The sequence below is a fragment of the Oreochromis niloticus genome, linkage group LG19 (assembly GCF_001858045.2).
Source record: "Oreochromis niloticus isolate F11D_XX linkage group LG19, O_niloticus_UMD_NMBU, whole genome shotgun sequence".
Lineage (NCBI taxonomy): Eukaryota > Metazoa > Chordata > Actinopteri > Cichliformes > Cichlidae > Oreochromis > Oreochromis niloticus.
In genome coordinates this window covers 19,874,871-19,900,232 of record NC_031983.2, presented here as the reverse complement: position 1 = coordinate 19,900,232, position 25,362 = coordinate 19,874,871, and the positions used below count along the sequence as shown (strand labels likewise).

The window sequence follows — 25,362 nt, the reverse complement described above, 5'->3', positions numbered from 1 at the left end:
TTTCATGTGTAATTCTTCAGTGACAAATACTACACTTTTGAAGGTGGCGCTTGAAAAAAAAAAGTCTTAAATGTATGTTAGACAGAATTAATTTGGTGATCTGAATATGTTCTGATTTTTCAGTAAGCTTGAGTTTTTTGTTGCTATGAATTTTTTTATTTTCATTGCTTTTTTCTGTGTCACTAGAATGTGATTATTTTGTGTTTCACTTCACTACACTTGTTGCTCATGATGACATTGGGTTTTTTTTTTTTTTGTCATTTGACACCTTTCTAACCATTCCTCTGTATTGCCCCGAGTGTATCATGGTTGGGCTATTTCTGTCTCTGTTCTGTGCAATACAAAACATACTTTGTATTAATTCCTGTGGTCCTCTTAGATTTCTTGAAGCAGAGTCTCTCAAACTAGAATATGTCATTGACCACCAGATGAACCCCCACATTAGACCACAGACCTCAGATTTATTTCATTAACCCTTCTAGTCAGGACTGCTTAGTTCCTGCTGTGGAAGCAACTTGTGTGCAGTGTTCTTTATCAGCAAACATAAGTAAGATATAAACCTACCCTCAGACACTGCTTTCCATTATGTGATGGCTTCTGAACTTGTTGGCTTCATGTCAGAATGACGACCATTGTCACAAAGTGGCAACTGCAGTCTCACTAGGTTGGACATAGTAACATTTATGTCAATGAGTCTGACTTTTTTTGGAGCCAAAAATGTTACATATCACATTCCTGATTTCCTTGTATACATCAAAGATGTTAAGCTTTGCCTTAACTTTGATAACCTGTTATCAATGATTATTAGCAACCATAATATCATAGCTGGAGGTGTTTTTAATTTGTCAATGAGTCCATTAGAGCAAAGAGATGCCTAAAGATACCTTTGACAACAAGAAATAGCAAATGTGTGTATGTCTGATTTTTGAGAGTTTTTCAAAACAGTAGCCTCACAACAGAGCAATATTTCCTCAGAGGAATTAAACTAGTCTTTGCAGCTCTGATTGTCTCTTGCTGTGGTTTATTACACGTGCTGACTCCTTGCTGTGGTGCAGGTAAAGTCATATCATTGCATGCCATCTAGGATATGACTTCATATCTCATCTCTGCCCTGACCTCTCTTTAACTCGGAGGTGGAAGAAGCAACAGATGGAAGATGAGAAGAGAAAAAGCAAAGGGGAGCAGGGTTGGTTAGCTGTGTTGTCTAGGATTCCAGAAGGATTAAGCAGAGGAAGTTGTGACTCTATTCGTGGTGCTTAAAGGGTAGAGCTGGGGGTGAGACCAGAGAGTGACGTTACCACAGTGTGAATCAAGGACCACAGTGACTTATTTGTACATTTGCACACAAACAAACATGATTGAAAGCCTTTTGATGGACACATACAAACGCGTGATTATCTCAGGCTTTTGTGAATGAAAGTCAGTCTAATATTGTATGACTTGACAGCTCTGTGTGTGTGTGTGTGTGTGTGTGTGTGTGTGTGTGTGTGTGTGTGTTGAATAGCAGGACAAAGAGTGTCTTGTATTTTGGCAATGGTTTGGGGGGTAGTTGGGCTTGTTGGGTCCAGTCCTGGGGGCCAGGGATGGGAATGTTCAGTGTGTGTGTGTGTGACTGGAGGAATGCTGCTGTTTGCTGAGTGAAGAGCACAGAGGCAGCAGAGACTGTCCAAACACACGTCTGTTTGCCAAGTGTGTGTGTGCGTGTCTGAGTGACGATGCCTGAGTGAGTGTGTGTGTGTGTGATTGGGGCAGTGTGTGAGTAAGAGGGGAAAGTGTGCTATGAGCAGTGGTGGAAAGAGGTGTAGAGCAGCTCTGTGTGTGTTTCCCCATGCTATGACCTTCTATTCAATGGAGACTTTCATATCCAGTTCTAGTCTCCATGGTAGGGGAGCAGACTAGACTGAAAGAGGCCTGTCTCTTCATACCTGTGACCTACTCACCGCACACACAAACAGACACACACACACACATTAATCCACATTGCAGACTTTGCTCAGGTTGTATTCCTGTGTGTAGGTGGGTGTGTGTTTACTGTACTGTTACCTGTTTGTTTGGCTGATGAGAGGTCAGTAAAGTGGGTGAGTAATGGAGGATTTATGTGAAGGACGGAGAAAAGATGATAAAGATCATTGATGAAGTATGGAAAGGATAAACTTAGTAAGGAAGGCAAGGATCAAATGAGTAATATTGGTGGGAAGAAAGGATGTGAGTAATAACAGAAGCTGGGGAAAGAGGAGAAATCCCTGAAAACAGTGTGTGGAGGTAGAGGGTAAAGCAGCTGAAAAGATAAAAAATAACCCTTTAACGGAGACGAGAGTTTAGAATAGTCAACAAGTATGTAAGTATTGTCAACATGGGAAAAAAATGTTAATGTGTCTTCATACTAGCATGTGTGCTTGGAGGTAGTGAGGGCCTCTGTGCAGTGTGATTTATTCTGAGGCTAGGTCTGCTTCCAGCTGTCCCGACGGGGTCCCAATGACTTTAACAGCCGCAGACCTCCATCACAGAAAGACAGAGGAAGAGGGAGACGGGGAGATTTTTTTTGGGGGGGGGGGGGGGGGGGGTTGTATTTAGACAGTGGAAAAGTCAACATCATTTTCAGTCTGCTAATTCTATTTAGATTCGCATACTTCTCCTTCAGTGTAGAAACCTCATTTCTCAGTGAGCAGCCATGTACCCTCATTTGTTATACCTATAATTATCATAATAGTACTGCTGAATAGCCAGTAACAAGGAAAAGGCTTGCTTATATTTATGTGTGAGCTGTTTGAGATTATACAGGCAGATTTGAAGGGAAGAGACTCTTATTTTTAAGTGGTTAATTACCTTTATTTCCTAGTATCTTCATACTGTGGTACTAAGTAACTATAGTGCTTAATATGAAATAACACAGCCCAACCTTCAGTGTATCTGTCTACTTTGTGTCCCCGCATGTGAACTGCCAACTGATGAATGTAAATGAGAATTTATGTAAGCATTAGTTGCCTGGTTGAGTAAATAATTCTTCTCCTTCCTCACAGGTCCTGCTGAGGTTCCCATGATGTCCCCAAATGGGTCGATCCCTCCCATCCACGTCCCCCCAGGCTACATCTCACAGGTTAGTTTATTTTTGTGTGTATTTTTCCTCAGTTTGATACTCTTTGACGTATTTTTTTATGTTTATCGTGTTTGGGTTGTGTGGGAGAGTTTGAGTAAAAAAAACGGACACAGGGGGAGTCTTATGCATGCTCATACTCCATGCACGACTACACTAAATTAGCTAGTGCTTCTCATTTCTCCACCAAAAAGAGGCTTCTTTAAGTAATAAAGATGCAGATATTCCTTAATTTAATATATTTTAAGGTAAATGTATCCAGTATTTATTTATTTTTTCAGTTCACTCGATTAGTCTGCTGAAGACTGTTTCAGCATGTTGGTTCTTGTTACTGGAAAATTGTTATGATGCTGTAAATAGAAATAAATCAAACTTAGTAAAAAGTAGTTGCGTTAGCATCAAAAACTGGAGAATATAGCAGCATAGCATATTTCTATGCACTGGCTGGTTGATAGACTAAGCAATTTGTACTTGTATAGTGTTTTATTGAACAGCTATCAGAAGTGGGTCTAGTGGTCATTAGTGCTTGACCCCCACAAAAGTCACTTATTCTGTCTGTCGTAGAAAAGCAACCACGCTGGTCTTTTTGACCCAACAGAGCACCAAGCAGTACTTGCTGAATTTGGAGTTTTAGGTTCAATTAATATTTGAGTCCTCTACAGGAAAAGTGTATGTGCTTTCTCTATTAGATAACAACACCAGAACAATGAGAAAAGGAAGGGAAAAAGAAGTCAATAGACTGTCCTCACAAGTGGATTTTTAAAAAATCCTGTGGTTTGTCTGTTGGCGAGATTGTGCTCTTACCCAATGGAGGTCGGGTCATTGGCTCACCATGGGTGTGTGTGTGTGTGTGTGTGTGTGTGTGTGTGTGTGTGTGTGTGAGTAGGGACTGAGCCAAGCCTGAGCGGGAAACACTGTCACTGTTAGATAAACAAGCATGATACGGGAGACAGGCATTCATTGGGCAAATTTTTTTGGAAGGGGGGGTTAGGGTTGCACGAAGGGGTGAAAGGAGAAAGAGCACTGCTGTGGTGGACAGTAGTGTGTTGAAGTAGTTGTGTCTTATGTGTCTAAAGTGCGCATGTGCATGTGTGTCCTCTGGGAGTTTTCACTAATGCCTGCATTGTGATGCCATGTGTGTTTGTGGGTGCTTCATATTTGGAATGTGTGTGTCCTTGCCAATAACTGCGTGCGTGTGTAGGCCTGGTCTGCATATACCCCTGCAGAGACTTTGCCCTTGTTTTTCTGTAAACACGCTGTTTTTTTCATGTGCAACAGAGGGGATGAAAGGGCAGAGAGCGGGCCTCCTCCTCTGCATCTATTTGCTCCCTCTCAAGGTTTTTCTCACATCAGATTAGTTTTGTAACTCTCTTCCTCCCCTCCTGACCCTCTTTCATTCCCCACCATCTTTCTTTGTGTGGTGTCTGTTGCTTCTCAGTTTGTGTGGGGATTTCACGGTGGTGTTATTTAGTGTATGTGTGTGTGTGAGAGACAGTGTGCGGTGTTGTTGTTGTTAGGGACCAGCAGATGACTTCCCCCTCTCTGCAGGGAGTGAGTGTTTGCTCTCTTCTTGGAATGCAGGCCTGTGAAAGTGTCTGAATAGTTGGAATGTGTGTGTCTGTATCTGTGTCCGAGTGAAAATGAATACATGTATGGAGTCTATGCTAATTTCAGGCAGTTCTTTGAAGCTTGTTGTCAGAAAAATGTGCAGGCCATCTAAGGACGCGTTACAGCATTTGTTTTTCATTGCTTTAAGGGACCGCACATCCTGTTGGTACACGCTCAGCTGTCAAATATATCATGCAGTTAATTCTTTTATTAAATATCCACCATTTAACAGACAGAGCACCTGCTCTTGTAAAATAATGGGCAGTGAAGTACTCTTGGCATGATGGGCAATTCACTCGGTTCTCTGAATCACTTGACTTAAATTAAAGCCAGCACTATCTGAGGAACCTTTACTCAACAGTATATAAAGCAGTCAAAGGCAGCGTGCACTTTTCAGGTCTTGCGTGATTTGTAGGTACTAAAATTCAGGCGCACAGACACACAATTCTTAGTCTTTTAGGCTTTTTAAAAATTTTATTTTCATGCTCTGTGAACCCATACTTAGCTTTAATCCTCTCTCCCACAGGTGCTGGAAGATACCACAGGGGTCCGCCGAGTGGTTGTGACCCCCCAGTCTCCGGAGTGCTACCCTCCCTCCTACTCTCCAGCCCTCTCCCCCACACATCACCTGCCGCCATACCTGCCTCACCCTCACTTCATCCCCAACTCTCACTCTTTCTATCCTCCCGTCAACCCCGGGGAGCTGCCTCCCCATCAGTACTACCAACACCACCTTCCCCCCATGTACGGCGATCCAGGTACGAGTTAAAATTCAGTTACGAATATGCGCCACACAATCTGCACAGTACGGAATTTAACATGAAATATTTTCCCTGCTCTTTTTCCTTGCAGAAATCATCCCAGTTTATGGGATGTCAAACTTCATAGGGAGGGAGGATACATACAGTAAGCCACAACCTAAAAAGTTAAAGGAACCGAGACAGAATCGAGTCAATTCTCCGCCCTCTACTCCCTATAAGAGCAGCCTTGGGCCAGCACACAATGGATACAGGTGATCATCATTTATGAGATTCGCTTTAAGATTAGCCAACTTATTAACGGTTAGACTTCGAAAGGCATGATGTTGATGATTTATATAGTCATTGCATTTGTCATGTCATTATATGTAGGTAATATAAAAATCAGTTAACTAAGCTGTGTAAAATTTTAATGTGTTAACTGTTCAGTTGGAATAAGAATGGACCTGTTTTCACATGTACGCGTGAGTGCTAGTCATTACATGCTGCAGCTGCAAATGTCCAAATAAGTGAACTCTACCCCACACCTTTCCTAATACAAAGACTCAGGTTAGAGCACACAGTTGTTTGAAGCATTCACAGGGATTACATAGGCATCATGTGTTAACCCCCCTGCAAAAGGTACACCCAATATTAGTGTGAAAATCCATAAACACAAACACAACATTGCTAAATGTTGTTCTGTCGACTTTTCCCATGTGTGAAAACAGCTCATGTGAATCTTTTGCAAGGGATTTTTTTACTTCCTTTTTTTCCATTTTCCACACCCAATTGCGTATATTTATGTTGTTAGTATTTTTATTGAAGAGAAAGGTAAACAGCTCATTTGGTCACTGCAGTTTTTGGTCACAACTGAGGCAAAGGGTGTATGATTTATATACTTCTTATTTTATGTCTTTTATGTAAATACAATGAATTCTGTTGTGATTTTCTTCGGGATGCAGCAACAAATCACACGGCCCAACGCTCGGGTCAGCGGGGTCTGGTGGTGGAGTTGGCAGCCCAGGAGGGAAGAAGCCAGAGAGACGGCTCCGCAGCAGTCCGCGAAACAGTGAACCAGACACACACACACAAGGTAGGACTTGCACAAACACAAGGCCATGAGAGAGACTAGTACCCACTGTCAATGAATGTTTTTCTGTCCTAAATGTATACATCGATATAGTTCAAATAGTTTCAAATAGAGAAAAAAAATGACACTCAATATTTCAGTGTATCCACTTATCGCAAGATCCGAGACTCCAAATCAAAAGAAAGGAGACAGTCTCAATGTGAGCATTTTAAAGTTTAAATATCTGCTCAACAGAAAATGTCACTGCAGTCTCTTTATTTTCCAAATAATAGGCATGTCACCATGCAACAAGATCATCTTTTATATGGGAATAATTTGTGTTCTCGCTGACATTGCTGTCTGGCACTGTGTGACTTACTTTGTCCTCTTTAACCTCAGTGCCCCTCTGCATTCAATTAAATCAAATAAAACAACCTTTGCGCCTCTCTTTCTATCACTGTCCGGTTTTTTTTTGTCACACAGAAAGAAATGAATGGATGAATGCAGCCTCAGCGAGGTGAAGGGATAGGGGGGTGTGGGTGGGGAGGTGGAGAAAGGGGGTAAGGGTTGTCTGGGTAAGCACATAGCTGAATCTGTCCCTGAGCACTATCATTTTACCCTTGCTACAATACCGGCCTTGTTGGTGAAGGCTTAGCCGTGGGGGGGGGTGGTTGAGAGAGGGGTGAGAGAGATGGGGGAGGGTGGAGTCGCATACCTGTAGAGCCCTGCTTGAGATGAAGGAAACCTTTGAGCGCTGAGATTTAGATACCGCAGCTTAGCCTTATCGCTCAGACACACATGAACATCAGCACATGTGCAAAGACATCAAGGCACACATACACATGCGGTTCTTCTTTAATGGCAGGTCTTTTGACGCATAAGATGAATGTCTGAGCTATTAAAAATGACAGAATATTTCATTTATGTACACACACACACACACACACACACACACACACACACACACACACACACACACACACACACACACACACACACACACAAAGTGATGTTTGTGAAGGTGATGACAGAAACATAAAGTGAGACATAAATTGATTGACTGTACTTGTCAGGCTCTTCTTTTAAATTTACCCTCCCCATAAAACTTTGGCTTAGTCACTCACAGCATGGTGCAGGATCACAGGGATCTTCCAGCTGGGTTTGGTGTGGATATACTGATCAGGCACAACATTAAAACCACTTGTCCAATATTATGTGGGCTTCTTTTGTCATGGCAAAACAGCTCTGGCTTGTCAGGGAGTGAACACTGGATCGCTTAAGGAAAGGGAGGGGGTGCCTTCAGAACAGATCAGGGATGTCAAATGTATTTTACATCGAGGGCCACATGTAATCCATTTTGATTTTAAGTGGGCTAGACGAGTGAAACTCCACTTTCTGTCAGTGTAAAGATATTTATATACCGTACTTTCTGGACAATAGAGCGCACCTGTAAATAAGCCGCATCCTCTCTATTTTTAAAAAAAATAATAAAAAAAGATATACAAGCCGCACACGGCTATAAGCCGCAGATATCTATGATGAAAAATTAGATACTTACTGCATGTACAGAACGATTTTGTACTGCAAATGTACATGTATGTACTTGAACAGATTCTTTCCGAACAATGCCTTTTAACACGGCAGCAACTTTGCTGATTAAAACGGAACAGAACCAAGAGAAAATAACCGCTATTTATTTACCTTCATTTTTCCTGTATTTCAAACAACAAGTCAATTTAATCATCTTCGCTGAAACCCATGAAGTCGTCTTCTTCAGTGTCGGAGTTGAAAAGGCTCAGAAGCGCTTCATCACATCTGTCTCCATCAGTCTGGCTCTCCCTGTCACTGTCATCCTCCGGTGAAGTTGGCTCTGAAGGTGCGCCGCTCTCTTCGCGCAGCAGTCCAGCCTTTCGGAACCCGTTGGTGATGGTGGATTCTTTCACAGCACTCCACGCTGTTAGGATCCACTGACAGACATCAGAAAAGGATGCTTTTCGCATGCGGCCAGTTTTTGTGAATGACTTTTCACCGCTTGTCATCCAAGTCTCCCACTCAACCCGTAGTGCAGCTTTAAATGCCCGATTTACACTGATGTCAAGTGGCTGCAAATACTTTGTTGTACCTCCAGGAATCACAGCTGGAATGGAGTTTGTTTTCTTGATCGCTGCTTTCACAGAATCTGTGATGTGGGCCCTCATGCTATCCAAAACAAGCAGTGCTTTTTTCTGGTGAAAAAATCCTCCCGGGCGCTTCCCATAGCACTCCGTTAACCATTCCTTCATTAGGCCTTCTATCATCCACCCTTTGGTGTTAACTTTGACCACTATGCCTTTCGGGAGTTGTTCTTTCGGCATAGTTATGCGCTTAAAAATCACCATTGGTGGAAGTTTTTGTCCGGATGCCGTGCATGCCAGAACGCAGGTGAAGTGCGTCCTCTCATGGCCTGTTGTTTTCAACAACACGGATGATGCACCTGTCTTGTTAACGGTCCTGGTCAGAGGCAGATCAAACGTTAAAGGTACTTCGTCCATATTGATTATGTCGTCTGGTCCGATGGAGTTTTCTTGTATCTTTTTTTCAACGAATTTGTGGAAGTTTTCAACTTTTTCCTGATAGTCAGGGGGGAGTTGCTGACAGAGAGTGGTCCGTGCCCTGATGGACAGGTTTTTACGTCTCATAAATCTGAAACACCATGAAGGCCCACCTTTGAAATCTTCAATATTCATTTCGCGGGCGATTGTTTTGGCTTTCAGTCGGATCTGTACAGTGGATACACCTCGGCCACCTGCTCTCTGTGTGTTCACCCATTCCTCCAGGACATTTTCAAGTTCAGGCCACCTGCTTTTATGTCCTCTGAAAGCTTTTCTCGACTTTTGGCATTGCATGAGCTCTTCCCGCTGCCGCCTCCAACGTCTCACCATAGACTCATTGACGCTAAGCTTGCGTGCAGCAGCGCGGTTTCCCTCCTGGATGGCAAGATCGATGGCCTTCAACTTAAAACTTGCATCATACGAACTTCTTCGTGTGGTTTCCATGATGAAGGGGCGAGGATTTGAAAATAATTACCAATTGGTAATTTGTTCTATCTGCTAAAGAAAAAGTAGCGTATTCTTCTTTGCATTGATTTTTCATCTATCTTGTTTTTTATTCTAATTCTGGTTAGAGTGCCCCTAGTGGTGGAAGAAAAATCCACAGAATAGCCGCACCTTTGTATAAGCCTCATGGCTCAAAACCTAGGAAAAAAGTAGCGGCTTATGGTCCAGAAAATACGGTACTCATTTAATCCTTGAGATATCTTAACATGAGATGAGAAAGTGCAATTTCAGCAGCACATCTCAGTATTTCTACACAAGTAAATTACAATTTTTTATTACAAGTGTGTTTTTTTTGTACATGTATTGTAATTAAATGTGTAGTTTAACAGTTTGCATGTGTGAAATTGCAGATAAAGTTCCGGTAGCTCACTGCCCAGAGTTTCCCATATTTATAAAAAAGTTTTTGTTCATTGCTGACTTTATTTATTTTTTTAACCCAAATTTCTATTGTAGACAGCGAAAAACAGGAACGTTGCTCTCATTTAATTTTTTATCTATTACTTAGCTCCTTTGGTATGTAGTATGAATGGCTGTGGATGGGTCTTTATCAGTACAAAAAGCTGTACAAATTCTAAAAATAGAGTCCAAAAATATATGCTTTTCCAAAGTCGTCCAGCAGGCCACACTGGATGTCTTTGCTGGGGATGATTTTGGCTTCAGGCCCTTATGTTTGACACCCCTGTTTTAGATATATCAGTTACATCCTACACATGCTTGATCAGATTGGGAGTTGGGGAGTTTAGAGGCTGGGTCAACAACTTGAATCCTTTGTTTGTGTTTCTGAGGCAATTTTTTTTGGGAGACAATGTCTGCTGAGGTGACCACTACCATTGGTTAGTTCATTTAATAAACACAGATCTCCAGCATTGCTTAGGCAGGTGCTGTGTTTCAAAGAATCATGTTAGGAATATAAATTTACTGTCAGAATATTGCATTGTAAAGAAAAAAAACAAAACAATCGTCTGTCTCTGAGTTCGTTTTCCACATCCATGCAATGTTGGTGACCGGAATTTTGTTTTTGTTGCTCACAGCACTGAAAAATGATCTTTAAAAAAATGTAACAGCACCACCAACTCCATCCAGGAAAATGTCCACATAACGCAATCAAACGTGTACACTGGACTTAATTAGTATGGAAACTACTTCCTTTTTACATTTTTTCACAATAATAGTCATTATAATAATTTAGAAAAGTGAAAAAAGTAAAAGTAAAAAAAAAAATTTCATTCAACTCATTCAAACACGTACACACTAAAGTAAAGAGCTAACACATCTGTACACATGCAAGTTGACATCTGCAAATGCAAACCAAAACCAAACATCTTATTGAGCTGCAACAAAGGGAGATTGCACAGCTTACAGTACACACACACACACACACACACACACACACACGTGTGCACGCACACTAGAGGGAATTAGCTAAAATCAGCCACAGGATGAAAAGGGAAGTGAGATCAACATCTCAGCTTATGGGATTCATAGTTTCATGTGCCACATACTGTACAACTCACACAACCATAACACTCTTGACAGATAGGAGCATGTCAGTGTGTCATTTGTTGTTTGGTCTACCAGGGTCTCAGTACAGGGCTGGAGATCAGGCTGAGTCAGCTGGATGTATCACACAACACACACCAACACACAGCCACACATATGCTCAAACACCCCGTGACTGGGCTTCCTGTAAAACAATCAGAGCATGAGGCTCCAGAGGATAGGGGGGCAAATGGCGAGAAAGGGGGTGGAATGCTGGATTTGAAGGACAGATGAGAGAGGTCAGAGATGGATGCAAGGTTTTCTTTATCACAGAGAAGGCAGAGATGGAAAGACAGAGAGGCGCAAAGTTAAAGAGCAGAGAACAAACATTCCGACAAAGTTGCTCCTTGGCCCGATGCATCCAAGTCGAGTCCAACCCAGAATACCACACACACACACACCACACATAGCCGCCTACGCTTTGCCCTTGATGCCCTTGCTTTATGTGTGTGTGTGTGTGTGTGTGTGGCTGCTGCCCCAGTGCCAGCAAGGCAGCAGGCTTACTTGGCCGGCAGAGCGTCCATTCTCTAGTAAAGCCAGCTCTACAGGCCCTTTTCCTCAGAACTCAGCTGCTTGCTGAGCAGAAACAGATGTGGGCTCCGTCCCTTCTGTTCCTCCATCTTGCTTCTGCATCATCACCACCACAGATCCTGTCTCTCACTCAAAAAAAACCTGGGATTTCAGCAGAAACAGATGGACCAGTTCCCTCAGCTCCTCCATCTTTGTTTCTACGTCACTGCCGAGCACTGTGAAAGCAGGAGAAACCAGATGTGTGCAGTGGCTGCTTTGTCCACTATGTCGGCTCTGTGAATGAGGTGTGGAAAATAAGAAGGGTTCACAGTCATAGATATGGAAGTGGTCTGTTATCTTAAGGTATGAGAGGTATGGAAACCCACCTTCTCTATTACGTGGAGAGATTTTTTTTTCACTTTAAAAATAAATTACATGTGAGTGGCTTTGGGATTTAATTTGACTTTCATGGCATAGTTATCTTAACAAATATAAGATTATTAGAGATTTTTATAGGCTACCAATCACGACAGTGTTCCAAAAAAGACGTTTTAAAAGCAAAAAAGCATGACTAATTCAGTGTTTAACCATTTCTTTGCTTCATACGTGAAGAACATTTCTAACACATTTACTTGAAAAATATTCTCCTTACATGTTCTACGGTGGCCTCCTTTTTCAGACTTTCGCCATGCATTTTTCAGGTTATAAAAGTATCAACAGTAGCAACTAGGGATGGGTATCGTTTAGGTTTTATCCAATACCGGTGCCAAACCGGTACTTTTGAAACGGTGCCAGTGCTTAAACGGTGCTCAAACCGGTGCTTAAAGAATGGAGAACACAAACTTTGTCCAAAAACCTCTCATGTTCAGCTGTTTTTTTTGTAAAAAGATAACAATGTTAGCCTTTTCTGCAGCTATAGGGCATATATGGCATCACTCTTGGCTGGAAGCAGTGCTTAAACAATGGAAAAAACACAAACTTTGTCCAAAAACCTCTCATGTTTAACTGTTTTCCACTTTTTCTTTGGTCATTTTAGCCTTTTTGGCCAGGGTGAAGGGAGTATCTGCCATCAAACAAGAAGACAGCCGCATGTAACTACGACGGTGTTTGCTAGTTCACCTTACATGCATTAATGTAATAATGCGGTTAGCGTACTCAACGTAAATTACACACGAACAACATGAAGCTACTCACGCAGAGGAGAACGGCGACTGCTGCCATCATCATCCGTCATCATTTCTGCTACGCTGACAGGGCTAGGGGCCAGGACTCTCCTCTTCGGGTTTTTGGGGGATGTTGCTAACTCTGGGTCCGATAACAGGCAGCACACCCGCAGTAGATGTGCACGGTGTGAGGTCTTGCAGCAAGCTATCAAACACGGCGCATTTCTCGGCTTTAAAAAAACCCGCTATGCGTTGCCAGGTGTTTCATCAGATTTGAGGTGTTACCTCCTTTGACAGTATCACAGTATCAGCTTAAAGCACTTGTTGCAGGCTGCTGAGTTTGCATCTTTTGCTGTGAAGTACAGCCAGACTTTTGATCGCTTCGCCTTGGGCATTTTTAATCTGTAGCTCTGCTCTAAAAGAACGTACGTACCTGGCCCCGCCTACTATCCTCGGAAACGTAAAATGATTGGCTAGAATTGGTTCAGGAAAAAAAAAGCACCGAAATAAAGCACCGAAATGTGCGCTGCTTTTCAGTCTGGTTACTACCGTTTATGTCAGAACCGGTACCCATCCCTAGTAGCAACTGAGATTTATCATGGCCACTTCACTTTGCATGGAAAATTCACTCAAGTAAGCATTTTCACTTGACCTTCAGATGTTACTGTATCGGCGAAGTCAAGTAAACTGTACGAGAAGTTAGAATTATAGCATAATTATAGCATAATTTAAAGGCAAACTATTAGCAATGTCCTTTGCAAAATAATCATTAAGTTTACTTAACTTATTTTTATTAATATTTCCACCATAAGCTATAAGTTAAAGAGTATCTAACAGCACTGAATAGAAGTGTGTGTTTAATTCCTTTTAACTAATTTTTTTCTACTGTACATAAAAAGCTTCTTTTGACTTTTGACTTATTCTATTTAGCAGAATTTTACCCCTGATGCAAGTCCCAGGACTCTTTCTCTTGTTAGACAAATATAAACCATTGCACTATGTAGCCATCCTATCTAATTAAGCTAAAATGCCAATTAGTGAGGAATTCATAGCAATAGTAATAGTAAAATGAAGCATGTACTGCAGTGTTTTGTAAGGTTTTATAAGCTCGTGTGTCCTTTGACTGAGTCCAGCCGTGAATCATCAGTTATGTATATTAACCATCCAGCTCCTTCCAGCTTCTCCTGCTGTGATTGCAGAAGCGGGCCTGAAAATGTGTGAACACAAACCCACCCTTTCCTTACTGGATTATTTTTGTGAGTTGCCATGGCAATAATCTCAGGCCCCCACGTTCCCACAGACACACAGAAAAACTCCTACCCCTTCCCACAAACCCAAATACGGCCATGCTTGTAGGGCAATATGGCAAGCTGGAGGCCAGTGAGGTGGAAGAAAGAGACTAGAAGGTGAAAGTTGAGATAATAAAAACAGAAAATGCACAAGAAAAAAAATGAGAGAGTTGAAAAATAAACAACAGAAACTTGGAAATAAGAGTCAAAAAGGAGACATGTACTGAAAACAGAAAGTGAGTATGGAATGGCTTTACCAGCAGAGGAATGTCTTCCCCGCTAATATCGTGTAACAGGACTAACGGGATTAGAAGTGGAGGGTATTCTTGTTAGTCACAATGGGTACACCAGATATTTCACCATTCAGCTGAATGAACCTTGTGATACAAGTGATAAACTATAGCACCTAGTCATTCTACACTGACCAGACTTGTGCAAGTCTTGCTTAGAAAAACTAAATTATAGTTGATTTAAACTTGCTAAGTAATTTAGTGTCCTTGGTTGTCAGTTTTAGGAAAAGGAAAGACCTGACGCTACTTCCCTTTAGATATTTTTTTCCATTTTATGTCACTCAGGTGGCCTTTATACCACTTACCCAGGAAACTTAAACGTGTTAATTAAAGCTAAAAATGCAGAGTATAAAGCAGCGATCCATATAAGATGAAAGCAAGGTTGGTTAGCAAGCGCACACACCGTCTGGCAACACCACACCGACACAGTAACCTGCTGTTAGGTGCTTAATAATATACAAACTCTGCATCTCACCAACCAAAACTGAAGACTTGACTGTAGGTGTTTGTACAATTAGCCACTCATATGACAAATGCACTCAAAATTGTTTCAAAAAGCACCAACGCTACAAACACTGTCAATAGCTCTGAAATGAGCACAGTTAGAAGACAGCTGGCAATTACAGTCACCTGTGTTGGCTTCCATTTCTCTGTTAAAGCAGGCATGTCTGTAATTGTGTAAACTTTAAGTTTTGATAAAATTTTGTAGTTGAGTTATACATTATTCACCCCCAAATGCCCCTATGAAGGTGTAAATTAGCTATGTAGCCCAAAACACAAAAACTACTGTTTGTACCGTCTAAGGCAGGGGTGGGCAACTCCAGGCCTCGAGGGCCGGTGTCCTGCATGTTTTAGGCTTCTGGAGAACTTCAAGAAATGTTGAGGAGGTCATTAAGCCATTTAAGTGAGCTGTGTTGGATCAAGGACATATCTAATACCTGCAGGACACCGGCCCTCGAGGCCTGGAGTTTGACACCTGTGGTCTAAGGGGATTGACTTGTGTTTGACCTCAAGTGGCCAGTTGAGGAACTGCAGGCCTATAGGTTGCCGCTTAGCCAGTGTGGCTACCTGTAGGTTTGCTGGTTAGGTTTTGAATTTCTTTGACCATATCTTACAAAATAATAAATCTAAACGGGCTCCTTTAAAAATATGTGCATGAAGAGGCATGATTCAACAAACCAACATGAAACGCATGAAAAAGGTCACTTGGGAATCGTGGGATAATTTTAACGTTTCATCAAACCTAAAATTTCATTCTTGAAATTCACACACATGAAAGCTCCAATAACTCACAAATAGATTTGGATTCAGTGAGTTGTGTTTTTTTAAATTGGATGTTGACAGTATTTGCAGTTTGTTTACATAAATTGCTTTTGGGAAATGAGTCACAGAAAACCATTAGATTAAAGTAAAACTGTACAAATGACTGATATTGGAGCATGGACAGCTATCACCTTGCTTATTAATGTACTTATTCGTGTCATCAAATGCATGCACAGTATGCACAGTGGGTAAAGACAATTTTTGTCATTACTAAAAAGAGCCTAACAACAGCCTAACGCATTTAAATTTAAATTGAGGTATTTATTTTTAATTTACCTTTGCAGTAAGGGAGACATTGCATTGATTAGTCTCCAACTATCCCTTCTATCCACCTACTGTTCTGCCACTTTGTTGTTTTTAATCTCTGCTAGGTTGTTTGTTTGCCTTTTTGTCACTGTTCCTCTTTTTAACCAGCCCTGCTATCTGCGGATTGTATAATTCCCTCCCGCTGTCTGCCAGTCTGCACTCACTCCCTCAAACCTTTTTTTTTTTTTTGGCTGAGCAGGGTCGAATGGGGTCAGGGTTCTGAGAAACGCATCCCCCATAATCCCTCACTGCTTGGCCAGGTTGCTTTGTCACTCACAGCACGTACACTCTTGTATAAACACATGTGCATGCATGTGCAAACGGTATGAAAACGTGGATAGACTTCTTGTGTCAGCTGGCAGTTAAAGTGTTCATTTTCTTCCTTAGTGAGAGGGTTGCAGTGGAGAAGGTCTCTGTGTCTACATTGGCATGCATGCATGCATATTAAGAGATAACAGGCTAGGAAAGGGAGTCAAAATTTTTTAATTTTGAGTATAAGAAGGCCTTTGTATTCCAATATTTGCAACACATGAACTTTTAAATGTTATTCTTATGCTCTGGTAGCTTACCATTCATTTGCATAGTCTTTATCATTTACATGCACTCTTTTTAAACGGTTATTAATGACCAAGAGATTGGGTTGCGTATGCAGACATCCAGCAGTAGCAACCAAATTCTTCCCCAGGATGACCCCTTATCCTATTCTCATTTATGTGAAGTCCATTAAGCAGGTTACTAGAGAAAGTGAGTCATAATCAAGATTCTTATTTGCAATTGTCACTTCGTCTGTTTTTGATATTTGATTCTTGAATATACTTCCTGCTTCTTTCCTTTCCACTCATCTTATTTGCTGCCTTTTTCTTTTTTGCTCTCCAACTTTTCCACGTTACTGTGGTCCCTCTGTCCGTCTGTCCTTTTCTAATCCCTTTTATAAACCATAAGGGCTCTGACCATGAGAACCAAACCTTCACCATGACAACCACAAATTCAGGCATGTCCCAACAACTTCTCCACTTTGTGTGTGTGCTAGTGTGTGTAGCCCAGCTGTTGAACAGATGGAATGCTTGCTATGCAGTAGATGATAATAGTGTGGAATCTGAGGTCTATGCCCCTCTCTACCTCTATTTGCCTCTTTCCTCTCCTCTCTCACTTTTGAACCCACTCCTTCCCTTCTGTTCTTTCTCTGATCTCCACACCTCTCCCTGCTACAGATTGAGTGTCCATCACTTTGCTTTGTTCTCCCTGATTAGAGGCTTCTAAAGATGGGTATCATAGCTCACTTTGTTCCTTTTGGGCGACACACCACACGCACCCTGTGGCCCAGTACGTGTGTGGAGTGGGGGCTGAGTGGCCGTTGCCACATTTTTCACATTTTTTTCTCCAGGCCTTAAAGGTCTTTTTCTGTCCCAGTGCAGACAGACTGTGTCTACGAGCCATAGGCCGTCATGCAGGAGGAATGCAATCTCCTCAATGTCAAAGTGACTCACATTTTACTGAAACGCTCTTTGCAAGTGACATAACTAATTTTGAAGTCTCTAGATGTGTAACATTTAAACATTTAGGAAAACGCTGTAAACAGGGAGGGAGCAAGCCGGTACAATTTAGAGCGCAAAGACAGGAATGAAAAGAGTCAAGCTCACTCTTTGCTTTTAAGTCGACTTCAATATATTTAAGAAAGAAACATCCAGTTCAAATTATATAGTGGGAACTGCTTAGACTAATCTGAGGTGTTGTTAGTCAGAATAAAATGATGAGACTAACCAAGAATTTAGGCCATTTCCACCAGGTGGGAAGCAGGCGGGAATTCTGGTGGTCACTTTCTTAGCATGACTGTCTTCTCTCCTACGTTTATGACTTAACAGAAGTTTTAAGCTAAAACAGTTTCCTGTTCATTACACCAATTTACTCCAGGTTTCCATTGTTCCTAGTAGTTTGCAGTTGCTGTTGTGCCAGAAAAGGCATGTTGCACCATGAGAAGAAGGTATGCGAGCGGTTATTAATCTCCCTAGGAGGCATATTGCTAGCATCTGGCAGAAACTGTCAATGCCTTTTGTCTGTTTCACAGACAAAAATGATGCTATTAATGATTCAACTGTTTGTTTGTTTTTTACTATTCTTATTAATAAAGGGGAAAAATATTCAGATTGGACCAAAAACAAACAAACAAACAAAAGAAATCCAAACGATGATCACAATTAGTTATTTTAATAACATACCTACATTATCATTGCTTCTGTAGAATGTCTCATACCACTACAGAGCGCTGTTTTAACAAAATAAAAATATATACATACACTATATACTTCTGTTGTATTTTTGTAACTTTTAGGAAAAGCCAGCCTGGATTTGTAAGTGAGTCATTATTTATCCAGCTGTTGAGATCAGTGGTGTGCATCTGCTCTGCACCTACTGATGATGTCAGTAAAGTTTCTGTAATCCTTGCCTCACATCATCCTAATCCTTTTTTCCCTCTTTCCACTTTCATCCCCCCCTTTGTCCTCCTCTCTGTTGATCCCTGGCTTGCTCTTTGTCTCTCAATTTCCTTGTGTTTTTATACCTAATCTCTTACCCAGACTCATCTTTCCCATCCTTTCCCCTCTCTTTGCACTCTGTCTTTTAGTGTCTCTCTTTCTTCCTCTGAAATCTGCCCGTCGCCTGGTCCCCTCCCCCCCATCATTTTCCCTTATTCCTCTTCTTCCTGCTGTCCGTTGTGCTCCCTCGCTCTGTCTGGCTGTTCTCGGTAATCAAACACAGTCGGTCAGACACAGACGGGATGTGAGGTCAGACGAGAATAGGAAGTTCTGGTGCGTGGGCAGCGCCAAAAACAGAAGAGAGAGGAACAGTAAGGACACAGGAGGGTGTGGAGTAACACCGAGTAGAGGTTCAGTTTCAGATTTCAGCCGTCAGCCGTCAGCATCATCTCCTGGTTCATCTCAGTATTAAACACTTAAGCAGATGGACTCGCCAACCACCACCAGTCATAACACTCAGTGGTGAGGTAAAGAAGTAGTGTTTTTCAAACTTTATTACACATCTTCTGAAATATTAAATAAGTGCTCTTTTTATGTCAGAAGTTGAATTTGTTGAGACCACCTCTTAACTTTATGCTATTGGTTAGCTTAGACCAGTGGGGCGAAATCACTGAGCAGGCCATACCCCTGTCTTTTTTTTCACTCAAGGGCTGGTCTGATAAGCTGGGTCAGCCTGTTTGATGGAGCTCTTCATGTCTGGAGCTGTGCTGTAATTCCATAAAAGAGAAAAAGTTCAATTTTGTCCAAATGGAAGAACGGAAAGATAAGTGTATGTATAAAAAAAGAAGAGAAAAGAGCACTAATGAGCTAATGTGTCAAGCAGTGCATCTGTTGAACTCCACCCGTGCTGCCAGCCCCAACACACACATGTACAAACAGTAGCTTAAACCTGCCCCCCACTGCCCATCAGCAATCTCCTGTGACCTAACACTGAGACACACACACACACAGTCTCTCTTTTGCTCTTGCCTTTTTTTTCCCTCACACACAGGGAGGGCAAGTAGAGGTTGTGCTTCCATGACATCACTGTTGCCATGACTCATAAGTGTAGCCCAGGCACATTAGGGCGCTCTCCTCCATAACCCGTCAGAGGAACTGACATAAATGCACACACACACATGCACACTCTATCATTCATCACTTGTGCCAAATATACATTGATCTTTGAAACCCAAACTGCGTTTTTCACAAATATACTGCTCTTGTGTGTAAGGTCTCCATTCACGTGCATGCACGCATGCTTGCATGTTTGACAGTTTCCTCGCTCCTGTAGCACAAGCATCAATCAATCTTGGTTTCATGCAGGTCTTCCTGTTGCTTACCTTCACGCAAAGATTCATAGAGACATCCTGTGTGATCTCGAGTGGTCAGACTCAAATGGAGAAAGCAGATCCCTTTCAATCGGGAAAAACCTCAACTTCGGGGATCACACGGGGTGGGGGTGGGCAGCAGCAGTGGTGGAGTGGGAAGTTCCCACACGTGTGCGCACACATTCACTTGCGCTCACCCTCATAACAACCTCGAGCGTCTACTAAATCACCTTTACATGTGTCGGTGGACCAGTTTTTTATATGCATGTGTTTATGCTGCTCACTTTCAAAGAGGCTGTGCAGAACCAATGACACACTCAGAAGGGACAGTAAAAACAACAGCTCCACTCACACCCTGAAATGGTAGTTTTATGCTTTCTAAGTAGCCTTTATCTTCTTGTGGGTTACAAATATTCTCATTATAGTTATTTTGAACAGATTATATTTTAGAAATGAAAGAAGTCATTGAAAAATGTCTTCCATATTTTGGTGATCCCCATATTTTTCTGTTAGAGACAGCTTCAGATTCTAGGTCAAAATCTAAATAACTTTTTTGTATAAGAGGAAAAACTGCAAAAGCTCAGTTCTAATAAATGGGAAATGTGCTTTTGTCATCTTTTGCTTAATAAATGATTTAATGAATATTTGATTGTCAAAATAGCTACATGTGAACTGTCTAATTCTAAGCTTCAGAATTACTTTTCACATCAATATCACATGAGCCGTTTTAATACAGATTAATGTCCTTTTTCTACTATGTTAGAATGTAGCGTATGTAGTCGTTTTTCTCAATCTCATATCCACATATGTCACTTCCGGGCTAAATCCGTTTAACTATGTTTTAAAGAATGCACGAAACACAGTCATCATATACACATGTATTCAGTAGAAGTCGTGCAATAAAGTCAACGAGCTGGGCTACAACAACAGCCAAGCTGATGTCAGATGTTCTTGTGAACAATTACTCACAGATGTAGGTATAGTTGATGTGAAAATGGTGCATCATAATGATTAGAATTATTATTTCTATGAACTGTTGACTCTAAAAATCATCATCAGTTTTTATGTACAAACCAGAGTAGCCATTGTGGAATATGAGTCATGTTTATTTATTTATTTATATATTTTGGTGATCCCCATATTCTTTCATAGGTCAGAAATTTATGAGTAATCCTTTCTGTGGAATACATTTAGGTTTTTTCTCTCCTCCTCCCCGACGGCTGTGTAACGACTTGATGAGATGAAATAGGCACTTACTGAAGAAAACAAGTGTTGCATCACACACCATTAGGCAACAGAATTTCTAAAGAATTGATGGGGTTTTTTTATTGTATTTTGGGCTATTTTTGTTTCATTTTTCCACAGATGGTTGAATTATTTTCTGGACTGAAAATGTCACAGAAAACATTAGAGTTGATTAGGGAATGCAAATGCTTTTTGGTGACTTTTTCACCCTTAATTCCTCCCGTTTAAACGCAAACCTTGGCCGACCTTGTGTAATAATGAGCCCTAGATTTCTACATTTGACAGTAACATCTGGGAGCTGAAAATGTTCTCATCGTCTCATTTTTAACCACGCAGCCAATGTGGATTTGATTTGAAAGTTAGAATTTGTCTCTCTTTTATCATTTCAATTAAAACATTGGCAATCAAACTCACATTAAAAAAGGTGGAAACAGTTTTCACAGATTGTAATTATGGCCTGACATGTGGGGAAAAATGCCCTTGGGAATTCTCACCTCAGTTTATACACAAAGCCTCTCTTTTACAATGGAATATTTATTATGTCATTCTTGATAATTACTCTCTTTTTTTGTCTGTCTTTCTCCTCAGATCATGATTCAGAGGGGAAGCGTGTTCAAGACATGCTGTCTGCAATCGAAAAACCACAGGTTGGCATACCTCTTCCCACAACTGCACGCACACACACATTCAAACCGCTCTCATCAATCACCTCCCGGTGCGATGCAGTCACAGCTGGCTTAAGCAGTGATGGCTTTTCCGTATGTTTATTTGGTCTCTTTGATTCACATGAAAATGAAATGCTTACGTTTAGAATAATATCTATACTGCCTTGTATATGCAGTGCATTCCTCATTTTCAACATTATTTTGGGGGCTTGAGCAGCAGGGAGAGTAATTATAATTTAAGCTGTGCTAATGCTGGCCACCTGAGGGCAGCATCTGCTCACCCAAGCTGCACACTCTGTAATAGCTTTTTTCCTTCCCTGAGGGGAATGTGATTGAATGAATGAGCTGCTTCCGTGCAGACATGGTTTAGTAGAGAGGAACTGCTCATTCCAAGTTAAAACAGTTTGGTCAGCATGCTGTGCAAGCGGCCCATTTAACATCTTTGAGTTTACGCCACGGCTTGAGACTGTGAGAACTGAGTGATGATACAAAGAGGATATTTAGTATAACTAGAGATGGAGATGCTGAGAAATACATGAAATAGACCTTTGATTGATGTCCAGTAGTAGTGATTTATCTACTCTTAAAACCTCAGATGACTTCTAAACTGATCAAGTTTATTATAGTTGAGAATGAGAAGTAATAAAAAGAAAATGTAAAATAATTCTGAGGTTTCCTTGTGACACTGACTATTTTGTCAGTGCTGATGCATGATGCGTGTTCGATGTCCTATAACTTAAAGCGTTTATGATGAATGCAGTAGTCTGTTGCAAATGTACACATAGAGATATACAAACAGCATATATCCACCTGGATGGATGGATTCAGCTTTTTATCAAACTGGCATTTAAACCACAAGATATTGTGGTTTAAAATGTTGCCTTTAATGACTACTTTTGGTAACATTGTATGCAAATCAAACAGTCATTTGTACAGTGGCTTTTATTGACTTCACTAGCAATGCTGCTATAACTTGTAATATGTGTATTTCTTTGTGTCCTGAAGGTTTCCAATATTCAGGCACGGACTGCACGGCTGTCCTGGGCCCCCCCAGCAGGACTGGTGAACAGGCATAGTAACGGGATACCTGTGTCCTGCTCCTATGAGGTCTCTCTCTCAGATAAGGGAAGAGATGGAAAATATCGCCTTATATACAGGTAGGAAACATAGAAGTTGGGAAAAAAATACAGCGTCCAAATTTAATCCTTAAGGTCATCCAAAGGACACTGGTGACTTTGGATGTCTTGTCTGTGTTTCAGTGGTGAAGAATTGGAGTTTCATCTGAAAGATCTCAGGCCAGCTACAGACTACCACGTACGGTAAGGCCTCAATCCTTTTAATATTTAACTACTTGTGTGTTGCAGCGTATGGGGGTCCAGGAATCACTGAAATGTTGGATAAAAACATCTTTTAACTGTTTGTTTCGTTTGTCTTTCTGTATCAGGGTGTCGGCAATGTACAATTTGGTTCGAGGCTCGTGTTCAGAGGCCGGCTCGTTTACCACAGAATCCACAGTCCCTGATGTCCCGTCACCGCCAAAACTCACGAATCGTGCCAAGAACAGCCTCACCCTACAGTGGAAGGTACAGCTACAGACATCTTCTTGTCCAGATACTCCTCCATGAAGTATTTTCACTCCCAAGAAACATCAACAGTGATTTGTCATTGTGACACATTTAATGATTTTTTAAATTAAGTATATTAGAACTCCGATGAGTTAATAGTTTGAGTGCATCAGCCGTGCAGCACCGACAAGTAGTTGCACAACTCTGTTAGAATGCACCCCCTGTGTCCTCTCTGACCTGTTATTTTAGTATTTTTTTATATCCTTACACACTGTCATTCATAAAGAGTGACATCAGTCACCCAGACAGGATATAAGGCCAATCATAAAAACACAGCCGGTATTCTGTCTGTCTCATTGTCAGAGTCTTTTATCCTTAGCTAATCTCTCAATCTCTCTCTTCTCTCTTGTCTGCTTCCCTCGGTCCATTTCACTGTCACCCGTAGCCCCCGGGTGACAACGGATCCAAAATTACAAACTACCTGCTCGAGTGGGATGAGGTAAGTCTGTCAACTGTCATGCTCTACCCTTACCTCTAAAAAGCACTTACACCTATCACCAGTGTCCCTAAACACATGTCAACATTGGGCTCTTCAGACAAGATGGAATAAAACTGTGAATTATGCTCTCACAATGAATATCTGGCTTTTCTTCCCATCTTCTATTTATACTTCTTTACTTTGTCGTGCTATTTTTTTTCTTCACATTTAACATTTTGTTGTAGGTGAGCTTATCAATCCTAATGTCCATTCTTGTCTTTATGTCTTTTCTGTATATATCTTCTCTGCAGGGAAAGAAGAACAGCGTTTTCAGAGAATGTTACTTTGGGAGCCAGAGGCACTATAAGGTCACGCGACTCTCCCCCGCCTGTGACTACACATTCAGGTTGGCTGCACATAACGACATGGGCAGAAGGTAAAGTTCTGTTATTGAATGTATATATACATTTTATATACGCACACTTGCATGAATACAGTGTCATGGGAGGCATATTGCATGTTTTTTTGTTGTTCTTCTTCATTGTATACCACTATGGCAGCAGGCATGCACCGAACTGCTATTCTCCATGTAACATCACTTACGTACAGAAGAATAGCATTCCTCTTTTCCCATTTCCCTCTATTTCCACTCTTCTCTTGCCTCCCCTTGTCATTATAGCGTGGACCATCTCGCCTGCAGTCATTAGGGTGAAAGGGAGCAGAGAGGTCATAGAGGGGACTGAGAGTGAGCGAGGAGATATTAGCTCTGTGAACGAACTCAAAACAGCTTTAATGCATCCTTCAGCTTGGCAGATTTGAAGCTGGGTTCCTTGCTTTTATTTTAACTTGAATATTTTTTTTCCAGCTACAAATCATCCATCCTCCCTATGCACTCCTTTTTTCTCTGCTTCACATCCTCTTCGGAACTCCTGTAACGTCTTCACTCACAACCCCACGCACCTCTGTGATTAATCACCGAAGCACTTCTGTCAGTGTCCTTTTCATTTTCACTGATTTTTCTCCACCTTTCACTTTGAAAAATATTCATGCCTCCATCTCAGCTGAAATTGAAATCCATGACAATTATTTCTTCAGCGTTTTAAAGGAAAGCTTAAAATGTAAATTTCTTTTTCAACAGTGGCTTCAGTTCAGAGGTGGTGTATATCACCATGGGCACCCTGCCTGCTCTGCCTTTGGCACCACGGCTTGTCAGGGCAGGGGTGTCCTGGGTGACCCTGGAGTGGGGGCGTCCTGAGGGCAGTCCCAATGTGGAGCAGCTCAAATACACACTTGAGATCCAGGAGGACAACAGCGTGAGTACCGTCCATGTACAAAAACATTTGTAACTTTTATTTTTTTTAAAACAGACCTCGAAGACTCTAGAACATTTTTTGTCTGTTTGTTAGTTTGTGCCCATTTTACAAGTTTTATAAATCAGCATCAGGGTATGTTGTACTACAGCAGTCAGTCAACCGAAGACTGAAAAATCTCAGTTTGAAAGTTATGGATATACACATGAAAATAACAAATGAAAAAGGAATA

The 25,362-nt window shown here is 41.4% G+C and overlaps 1 protein-coding gene across 1 annotated transcript in view; it reads left to right on the top strand.

Moving 5' to 3' along the window:
* The window catches only part of fndc3ba (fibronectin type III domain containing 3Ba), an 89,868-nt gene that overhangs the window by 40,302 nt on the left and 24,204 nt on the right, over window positions 1-25,362 (top strand). The window contains 11 exon segments of the mRNA XM_003442880.5: window positions 3,021-3,097; window positions 5,229-5,460; window positions 5,555-5,714; window positions 6,405-6,535; window positions 21,701-21,759; window positions 22,783-22,934; window positions 23,037-23,096; window positions 23,222-23,360; window positions 23,788-23,841; window positions 24,132-24,256; window positions 24,959-25,133. Of these exon segments, the coding sequence (XP_003442928.1) occupies window positions 3,021-3,097; window positions 5,229-5,460; window positions 5,555-5,714; window positions 6,405-6,535; window positions 21,701-21,759; window positions 22,783-22,934; window positions 23,037-23,096; window positions 23,222-23,360; window positions 23,788-23,841; window positions 24,132-24,256; window positions 24,959-25,133 (1,364 nt within the window).